We start from the raw sequence: 10,376 nt of genomic DNA on the forward strand, positions 1-10,376 counted from the left end.
CCCTCTCCCTTCTCCCTCCCTCTCTCTCCCCCTCTTGTCCTCTCTCCCTCCCCTCTCTCCCTTTCTCCCTCTCTACTCTCTCCCTCCCTCTCCGTCACCCCCCCTCCCTCCCTCTCCCTCCTCTATCTCGCCCTCCCCCCTCCCTTTCTCCCTCCTCTCCTCTCCCTCACTCCCTCCCCACTCTCTCCCTCTCCCTCCCCCCCTCTCTCCCTCCTCTCTCTCTCCCTCTCTCCCCCCTCTCCTCCACAATGCACTCCGTGAGTGGACTGCAGTCCCTCGGTTCTCTTTTATCTGATGGAGGACTCCCCCTTTCCCCCCGCCTCTCCGGGTGGTAAAAAGGCCCGCCATGGCGCTCGCCGACTTACTTTCCTCGGCTTTTTTCGCGCTTTGCTGGCTATGGCCTTTTTCACGCGTCTCCGGAACCGAAAGAACGAGGCTATCCTGCTGGTCGCCCCGTTAATCTTCCTCCCGCTGCCCCTGGTGATCGGCACTTCGGTATGTACCCAGCAAACACACACTTTGGGTTTGTTTTGTCTGCATCCTTAGTTTTTAGTCAGTCATATTACGCATTTCACTTTTACGCATTTGCGTAAAACTCTGACAGCTGCTGTTGCACATTTACGCATTTGCGTAAAACACGGACGGCTCTTGTGGGGACTAGAACCGTTCGCGGAACAGTCACCTGTTGATGCGCCATACGGTCCCGAGAAGAGTCGTCAGAGTTTGGGTTCAGTTTACCTGTTGATGCGCCATACGGTTCGCCTGTTCAACATGCATGGGAGCAACATGTATGGGAACCGGCCCGTGTTGCCGCAGGCTGCCCTCACACTCTGAGCTGTGATTGTAACTCTTTGTTGTGAACACGGAGCAGGGGTCAAGTCCAGCGTGGGAACAGAACGGTGTCACCCCTGCTGCATGTCACACGTAATGACCCTGTTGTGATAAGTCAGTCACACAACGGAATGAATTGAATTGAATATCTTGTTATTTCGAACGGTTAGGAAAGAAAAAGAAAAAAATAAGCAATAATAAACAATAAAATAAAAGGATGAAACAAGTTACAATTAAGTAATATTTACAAACAATGAAAGCCAAAAATGTAAAATAAACGGTCTAACACTTGCTCTACCCGTTCCAAATGGGGTGAGAAGAAGAAAATCGTATTTAATCTCACCCATTCTCCCTAAATTATTGATCCATAATCAGTTACCAGCTTCCTAATTACTGATATGAAATTCCTTATCATAAATATACATGAGTTGACGGAATATAATCTTTCCTGGAAACAATCATGTTCACACAGATGTTGGCATGGATTTATTTTACCATGTCCCTCAACGTCGTCTAAGTGAAAGGCATGCTGTTGTGTAGTGGCAGGTGATTTAACCTCAGAAACTTAAACTTCAACCCCCTGTTATCTGAGCCCAGAGCTACTTATTCACTTTCCGCCCGGTAATAAATATGGAGCAGGACAGAAGCCTGTGTTGTCTGTTCTGTTGTGTTTTACCCTTCATCTGACACCACTGAGCAAGTGTCACCCTTGTCTGATCTAAAACAAGGTGTGTGTGTGTGTGTGTGTGTGTGTGTGTGCCTCTGTATTCGGGTCTGTATGTATGTGCGTGTGTGTGTGTTTGCTTATGTATATGTATTTTTGTTACTGTGTGTGTGTGTGTTTTCACTAATGTGTGTGTGTGTTCACTAACGTGTGTGCGTTCACTAACGTGTGCATTCATTTACTTGTGTGTGGTTGTGTTTGTGTGTTTTTATTAACGTGTGAGTGTTCACTAACGTGTGTGTGTGTGTTTTATGTGTATCTTTGTGTTTCCACTAATGTGTGTGTGTGTGTGTGTGTGTGTGTGTGTGTGTGTGTGTGTGTGTGTGTTGTGTGTGTGTGTGTGTGTGTGTGTGTGTGTGTGTGTGTGTGTTCCTGGTGCTCCAGGTGGCACAATGTGCTTACGTGATCATCCTGATGGCGGTGTTCTGGTGCACCGAGGCGCTCCCATTGGCCGTCACCGCCCTGCTTCCAGTGCTGCTCTTCCCCCTGTTCGGCATCATGCAGTCCAAAGACGTGAGTCTGCCCCCCTCCCGCCCTGACCCCCCACGAAAGGGCCTTCTCAGGGCGGTGGAGGGGCCTGTGTTTACTCTCTGTGTCAGGCCCATCGATGAATCATTGACGGTCATTGACCTTTACATTCAGGGCAGTAAGTCGCTTTTATCTAAAGCGACTTACAATAAGTACATTTGTCAGAAGAAAGGGAAACAACAATATATCTCTGTCGGTACAGTAAGGATGCTCATAGAACCAAGTGCCAAGTACTAACAATTGATATGTTAACTCATTCCCCGTACACAACAAAGATAGCATAAGATGCTACACAATGCTAAGCACTATTCTTAAGTCTGTCGTTCTCATCGGTCGACACAAGAGTGGGCTCTAAGTGGCCGTGGTTGTTTGGGTGCGTCCAGGTGTGCATGCAGTACCTGAAGGACACCAACATGCTGTTTGTGGGCGGGCTGCTGGTGGCTGTGGCCGTGGAGCACTGGAACCTCCACAAGCGCATCGCCCTCAGGGTGCTGCTGTGTGTCGGCGTGCGGCCTGCGCTGTGAGTGGCTGAAGAGGGGACACACCCACCCGTGATACACCCCCCCCCTACTGGGGACGCACACCCCTACTGGTGATATACACCCCTACTGGTGATACACACCCCTACTGGTGATACACACCCGTGATACACACCCCTATTGGCGCACACACCTCTACCAGAGATACACACCCCTACTGATGAAACACACCCCTACTGATGATACACACCCCTACTGGTGATACACATCTGTGATACACACCCCTACCGGTGACACACCCCTACAGTTGACACACACCCCTACTGGGGATCCACACCCCTACTGGTGACACACACCCCTACTGGGGATCCACACCCCTACTGGTGACACACACCCCTACTGATGATACACACCCCTACTGGTGACACACACCCCTACTGGGGATCCACACCCCTACTGGTGACACACACCCCTACCGGTGTCAGCTTTACAATCACCACTGTCCTCCAAACATCCTTAAAGAGCTCTTGAATCCGTTGACAGTTGAGGGCTGATATGTAATCACCAACCCAGTAATCAGCTCGTCAATCAGCCGCCACCCCGCACGGCCCTGAACAACACGAGCGAGAGCAACAACAAAACACATTCTTTCTGACATCATTTAAAATTCCAAAATAGTAAACACTCATTCGGCATCTCACCGAGCCGGGTTTATTATGGTCCTGCACTTGTCTGAGAAACACAATTAGACTCTCAGACAGGAACAGCACAGGACAGCACAGCCAGACGGCCTATTACAGTTCCCACACGTTCACCCCTTCGTCCATCAGCACATCAACCACAAACACATACATAAGCTAATGCATACAGCACACACACACACACACACACACACACACACACACACCACACACACACACACACACACACACCACACACACACACACACACACACACACACACACACACACACACACACACACACATCCGTCTGACTGGCTCCGTGTGCTTCCAGCCTGATGCTGGGCTTCATGGGCGTCACGGCCTTCCTCTCCATGTGGATCAGCAACACGGCCACCACCGCCATGATGGTGCCCATCGTCCAGGCCGTGCTGCAGCAGCTCAACAGCGAGGGGGAGCCAGGAGAGAGCCCCCCCATCTTCTGCTCTTCGGAGGACCCGGGCCTGGAGGTGGAGGGGGAGACCAAGCCGCCCTCCAAGCCCACCAAGCAGGCAGAGGCACAAGGTCCGCTGATAAGGCCCTCGGCCCGGCCGTAGCACTGTCTGGGAGTCGTTAAAGCTCAGATAAGACGGGGTTAGTGATCCCTGGGCGGGGGGGGGCAGGCGAGATATGACAACAAGATATGAAACATGCATAGAAAACAATAGAAAACTTGAAATAACATAACTTGAAATAAGGTACTACACTCATCTGGATGTAAAAGGATTAGGGCCTTAAGATGAGGTGCAGCAGTTCAAAGCCAAAGGATTACCTGGGCATTGAGCACTGTGTTATATTATGTAATTACATGGATCAAGTGTAAGTACATTATATCAAGTACAATATCAAGTGTATCGAGTACACAAGACAAGTGTCAAGTACAGTATTTGTAAGGAGGCAGAGAGGAAAAACGAATAGCCATTCAACAAGGTTCACCTATTTACAAAGCTTATGAACAGGCACAAATATACTGATTTGTTTAAAAAAAACATGCATATATATATATTTAAATAACAAAATTACATATTACTTATGAGTGGGGAGTACTGCATACAAATGATAAAAGTGTTTAGAGTTACCAAATCAGCTGGAACAATACGACTAACGAGGGAAATGAGGCCATCCTTTGCAAGACTGCAGTTGGAATGTCCCCATTCTTTTATTGTGTAGTACATAACACTACAGATGAGACGGCACTATTCAGCCCGTGACTCGTGTACTTCGGCCTCCCAGTGGTGGTGACCTTCCTGGACGCCTCGCTGGAGCTCGCCCGGCGCAAGGAGCAGGCGGAGAACAAGAGGATGTGTAAGGGCATGATCCTGTCCATCTGCTACGCCGCCAGCATCGGAGGCACCGCCACGCTCACCGGCACCGGCCCCAACCTGGTGCTCACGGGCCAGATGAACGAGTGAGTGTCCTGTTGGAGGACTGCTCACTAGCAGACGCCCTCATTTGCAATGAAAGTCAGTGTTCAGATAATTATATTCAATTGTATTTGTGTAGCCCCTTATCACAGGTACAGTCTCAAAGGGCTTAACAGGCCAGTGACCCCCCCCCCCCCCCTGACCCTAGCCCCCCAGAGATCAAGAAAAAACTTTAAGCAAGGAAGAAATCTTGAGAAGGAATGCAGAGTGAGGGTTCCCTTCTTCCAGGGATGATCAGGAGTACAATGGGTGCTATAATTGACATACATACACAAGGCCGCCTTAATGCACGGGCTTGCCTGGGCTGAAGCCCCAGGGCCTACGCCGATCGGGGGGCCTATCATGAGCTGCAGTAAAAAAAAAAGAAACCTCAGCCCCAGGGCCCAATGGCAGGTTAAGGCAGGCATACTGTACATACAGGCAAAACATACATGGCATTAAGGACCAGACAGCTTGCTCAAGGCACAGAGAATTATATCATATTCGTCCTCATATTTTACAATGTAGTGTTTTATGTTTTGTTGTTGTGTTAGTCACCCCCCAAAACCTTCTCTCCCAGACTCTTTCCTCACAACGGAGACGTGATCAACTTTGCGTCGTGGTTCGGCTTTGCCTTCCCTAATATGATCCTCATGCTCACCCTGGCCTGGCTCTGGCTGCAGTCGTCTACATGGGATTCAAGTAAGCTCCTCGGCTGTGATGAAACGGCCTGTAACTCACCACCTAACCCGAGCTGACAGAATCTGCACCAAAACCCTTTTACCACCGGGCGGGGAGATTAAACACTGAGGTGACACAGCGATTCCTTGTGATCCCCTTCCAAACCCCCCGTCTAGCTTCAAGAAGACCTGGGGGTGTGGCTCCGTGAAGACGGAGAAGGAGCTCGCCGCCTACAAGGTCATCCGCGAGGAGCACCGGCGGCTGGGCCCCATGTCCTTCGGGGAGCTCAGCGTGCTCGGCCTCTTCGTCCTGCTGGTGCTGCTGTGGTTCACCCGGGACCCGGGCTTTGTGGACGGATGGGCCACGAACCTCTTCAACGAAAGAGCAGAGTTCGTAATCCCGACACATCACCGGCATCATTAGAACCCTGCTGTTGTTGTTGTTGTTTACTTCCAGAGGTCAGCCTCTGGAAGCTCTCGACACTGACTCTTCTTTCTGTTATCCTCCCAGATATGTGACCGACGCCACGGTTGCCATTTTCATCGCGATCCTCCTCTTCATTCTGCCTTCCAAAGGGCCCCGCAAGTGCTGGGGGCGGCGCAACACCTACGAAGCAGGTGACTCTGCGTTTCAGATCAACTGCACACAGTTGTCACGAGGGCGTCCGTTCAATGGCAACAGCAATCAATACAAATGTGTTTTTGGTGTCGAACCTGGATCAGTTTCGCTCTGTCGTGAGGTAGGATGTTGAGAGAGGAAAAGGTCACCGCGATCAGCTTGTTTCACCAGACTGCTCCCGTCTCCCGCAGATGAACCTTCGGGTCCCTCCGTCCCTCTGCTCACATGGAGGGTGGCCCAGAAGAAGCTGCCGTGGAACATAGTGCTTCTGCTCGGCGGGGGCTTCGCTCTGGCCAAGGGCAGCGAGGTACGCTACCAACAGCCAGCCTCACATGACCGTATCTTCTCCAGTCCCCTGCTGGCTGCTGAATCTCTACTGTTTCTGTTTTACTGTACTGTACTCTGTTCTGTTTTACTGTACTGTGCCGCTGTGACCCCCACAATTCTGCCTCTGATGAATACAGTCTCTCACGTCTTATCCGATCAGCTCTGTGTTCCGATGTCTCTATTCCAAAAACTAGAGTCATGTAATCTACTCTGATCTAATCTACATGAATTTACTATACTCTAATCTACTCAACCCTACTCTAATAGAATCTACTCGTGCATGATCTACTCTACTATAATATAATCTACTCTGCTCTAGTTCTCTGCTCTGCTCTACTCTACTACTCTGCTCTCCTGTGCTCCACTGTACTCTCTCTGTACTCTCTGTATATAATCTACTCTTCTCTAATCTGATGTGATGTAATTTGATATTGTACATTCCTCTGTAGGTATCCGGCCTATCAATGTGGATGGGAGAGCAAATGAGTCCCCTGAAAACAATCCCTCCCTGGGCCATAGCCATCATCCTGTGCCTGCTAATCGCTACCTTCACAGAGTGCACCAGCAACGTAGCCACGGCAACGCTCTTCCTACCTGTGCTGGCCTCTATGGTAAGGATTCTCACAGATCGCAGATTTACGAGTCCCTATGGAACATGCCGTTACACAACCAAATTCCTTCAGAAGGGCAGGGACAATGGGTGATATAAACGTCGGCATTGGGGATCCTCAACGTGAAACATCTTAACGGTGGCGAGGCCTTTGGAGAGAACGCACCAATCGGAGCGCAGCAGTGAAACATCTCCCAGAGGAAGCTGGCCCATATGTCCTTGTTTGGCACTTCAATGGCGACCCATTCTGGCTGCAGATATTAGGTCCCCTTAGCTGGGCCCCTCCTCCCATTAGTAACCTGCCAAACGCACACATTCAGCCCAGTGTCCTGCACTGGGGTCCTGTTTCGCAACCCCCCTGCCGCTGAAGAATGGGAGGGCTGTGCCCAGCAAGGAGGCAGAACATGTCAAGCGGGGGTATTCAGACAGATATTTACCGGGCCCAGCCAAGCCAAGAGGGGGTAGCAGGGGGGGTGCCACAGAAAATACCCGAAGGGACAATGGAAGAGTGGATAGGAAAAGAGCATTTCATCAAGTGCATGTAAAGTTAGGGGTTGTGGCTAAACATGCCCTTTACCGAACTGCCACGGTGTATAGTCGTGCAGCATGAATGTTAGTAATTATGGACTATAAAGTATTTCCACCCTTTGTTTATTCCAAAGCCAGCAATTGTGATCGTGTCGTCCGCTCCTTTGCTGTGGGGGGACGTGTAATTCCAACGCAAACCCCAAGCAAAGCGTAATGTGTGCCTTGGTAGTAGTCTGCCATTACAGCCACACGGGAAGTACTTTTCCCCGTTCGGCTTGTCACATGACTCGGGCCAAAACGGTACGAGAACGTGTTAACGACACCCGAGTAAAAAGAGTTTTCACCCGGCGCGGCGTTACACAACGCTATGAGTCAGCGGTTACCGTGCAAAACCAAACAGCGGCAGATGACAGTGTGTGCGGAATGTTGTCATTGGGTTCCAGAACCAGTGGGCTCTAGCATGCTAACAACCCTGTTAACTGTCTCTCTCTGTGATCGGTGCAGTCCCAGTCCATCGGGATGAACCCTCTGTACATCATGGTGCCCTGTACGCTCAGCGCCTCATTCGCCTTCATGCTGCCCGTGGCCACGCCGCCCAACGCCATCGTCTTCTCCTACGGCTACCTCAAGGTGGCTGACATGGTAAGCCTCAAAGCGGTTCCGCTCAGCTCAGCAGAATTATAAAGCATGAGTCTGCCGGTCCACAGCTGTTGCTTTTGGTCCCTTGTTACGCAACCCTGAACAGGGTGCATCCACAGTGATGGGTAAATGTTAAATGGAATGCATTTACACAGCGCTCTTCTAACCAGTGGCCACTCAAAGCGCTTCACAATATTGCCCAACATTCACCCGTTCATGCACACATTCCCACACCGACGGCGTTGTCAACCATGCAAGCCGACCGCCAGCTCGTCGGAAGCAGCGAGGGGGAGGTGTCCTGCTCAGGGACACCTCCACACTAAGCTAGTTGGATCAAGGCTCTCGGTCGGTGACGCCCCATGTGCTTTATGTGCACCTCCCTGCTTCCCTGTCCAACAGGCCAAGACGGGCATCGTCATGAACATCATTGGGATCCTCTGCATCACCTTGGCCATCAACAGTTGGGGCAGGGCCATGTTCCAGCTGGACACCTTCCCGGCCTGGGCCAATAACACGGGGGTGTGAGCCCCCCCGTGTCGGAGCGAGGACACTGAGGACGTACCAAGCAGCGTCCAGCGGGAGCTCCAGTTCAAAGACTTCACACCAGAGAGAGGCTATAGGACGACTGGGTGAACCGGGTCCTCCATGTGGGTCCCTCCCACCTGGGGAGGGAAGGCGCTGCTGAATGTGAGAATTGGGGTTCAAAGGGCTGAGGAAGTGGAGTGGCAGTCATGTTTGAATTAACATTGCACCCCTAACTTAAGATAAAGCCACGTTTTGGTATTGTTAGTAAGGCATAACCGTGCCACTGGCACTCTTTTTCCCTCAGAAAAAACATCTTTTTAGCTTCATATATATAAAATATAACCTTCATGAAAGGGCTGTCAACATCGTGAAATGGATTCAAAAGGGGTAAAGAATGGATTCAGACTCATAATAAAGAATTCGCCAATCCATTAAAGTTGCCATGTGTTGTTTTGCTAGCCTGCGAGATCATGATAATGTATTCAACAATGGCGTAGACAACCAATATTCTTACACTTATACCTTTGAAAAAAAAAGTGCATTGTTACTTCCACCATCACCCGAACTTTGACTGGTGTATGATCACTGGAAAATAGTATGAAATCCAATGTATATGATGAAAACAAATAGATGCATTGTATTTTCTGTTTTTCTCAATACTAAAGCCAGTGTATGCTGCATTTCTGGCGTTACAGCAATGGGATTAAACATAGATACATTTTATATTTAAGAGCAAATATGTATAGTTTGTATGTGTGTTTGAACATAAAAACATTGAAATTATCATGAAAGTCTCCTTCATCTATGCTATGTGCACAAGAAACCGAAAACGTTTTTGATTTCTCATTCATTCCTTTTTCTATTTGCAAACTCTGAACCTTTTCAGCTCAGAAACAAACAGCCATCACACGAGCATACCCCCTACCAGGTGTTCATCTCCTTATCTCTAAGACAACCCATTACCTACAACACAGTCTATGGTTTGATGGCGCAATTGTTTTCCCGCTCTGGGATCAGCAGCCGGTGACCTTGTCTCGGTGCTGATGAGCTATGATCCTGTAAACACAGTGCTCAATGCCGAGGTAATCCTTGGGCTTTGAATGGCTGCCCCTCATCTTAAGGCCACAATCCTTTTATATCCAGCCAGCCCATTTCACAAGTGTCTATTCTTCTGGATTCACCCCAACAAACCCGCGTGGTTCCTATCGCTTCGCGTTTGGAGATTCCTCTGAGAACCCGAGAATGTTTCACCAGCGTGCAAAATTGTTGTGAAACTCATGAAAGTGCTATATTCACATGTGACCTCCAGGTTGACTGTTGTGTACTCCAGCGCAGCGATATATGGCCGGGTAGGAAGGGCGGTAAACCTTTCAGCATTAGAACGGCAGAAACGGTTGTGGAAAGAGAAGGGAATGGAACGGTGTCGCACGGCCGCCCGGTGACTCAGCATCAAATAAAGGTCAGCGCTCCAGCTCAGACGGCGAGCAGCGAGGTCCCGGCCGGAGCAGCCTGACGCTGGGCGTTTTAAGGGTAGTTAACCAGCGGTCTTGGCCAGTATAATTCGGCTGGGATCCCTGTGATCTTGGATACCAGCGAGGCATAAAGCCCATGTAATTATCTTGCTCTCCTTTCCCTTCGCTGCCTTTTTGCCACCCAATCATTATCCAATTGAAACACGTTCTTTGGGATCACGGCCTCCATTATCTGCACTATGTATATACTTTAAACGGGCCGGGGACCCTCGGGTACAGCAGGGACATGAT

General features: G+C 49.9%; 1 protein-coding gene across 1 annotated transcript; it reads left to right on the forward strand.

Moving 5' to 3' along the window:
* The first annotated feature begins 330 nt into the window (after positions 1–330).
* On the forward strand, positions 331–9,395 carry slc13a5b (solute carrier family 13 member 5b). The gene is given in 13 exon segments (XM_056610762.1): positions 331–495; positions 1,940–2,068; positions 2,467–2,603; positions 3,578–3,807; positions 4,516–4,690; positions 5,266–5,366; positions 5,369–5,387; positions 5,543–5,755; positions 5,877–5,983; positions 6,176–6,291; positions 6,761–6,922; positions 7,954–8,091; positions 8,488–9,395. Coding segments are annotated over 13 exon segments (1,752 nt in total). The 5' UTR covers positions 331–396; the 3' UTR covers positions 8,614–9,395.
* The last annotated feature ends 981 nt before the right edge of the window (positions 9,396–10,376 follow it).

Source organism: Gadus chalcogrammus, chromosome 16, assembly GCF_026213295.1.
Source record: "Gadus chalcogrammus isolate NIFS_2021 chromosome 16, NIFS_Gcha_1.0, whole genome shotgun sequence".
Classification (NCBI taxonomy): domain Eukaryota; kingdom Metazoa; phylum Chordata; class Actinopteri; order Gadiformes; family Gadidae; genus Gadus; species Gadus chalcogrammus.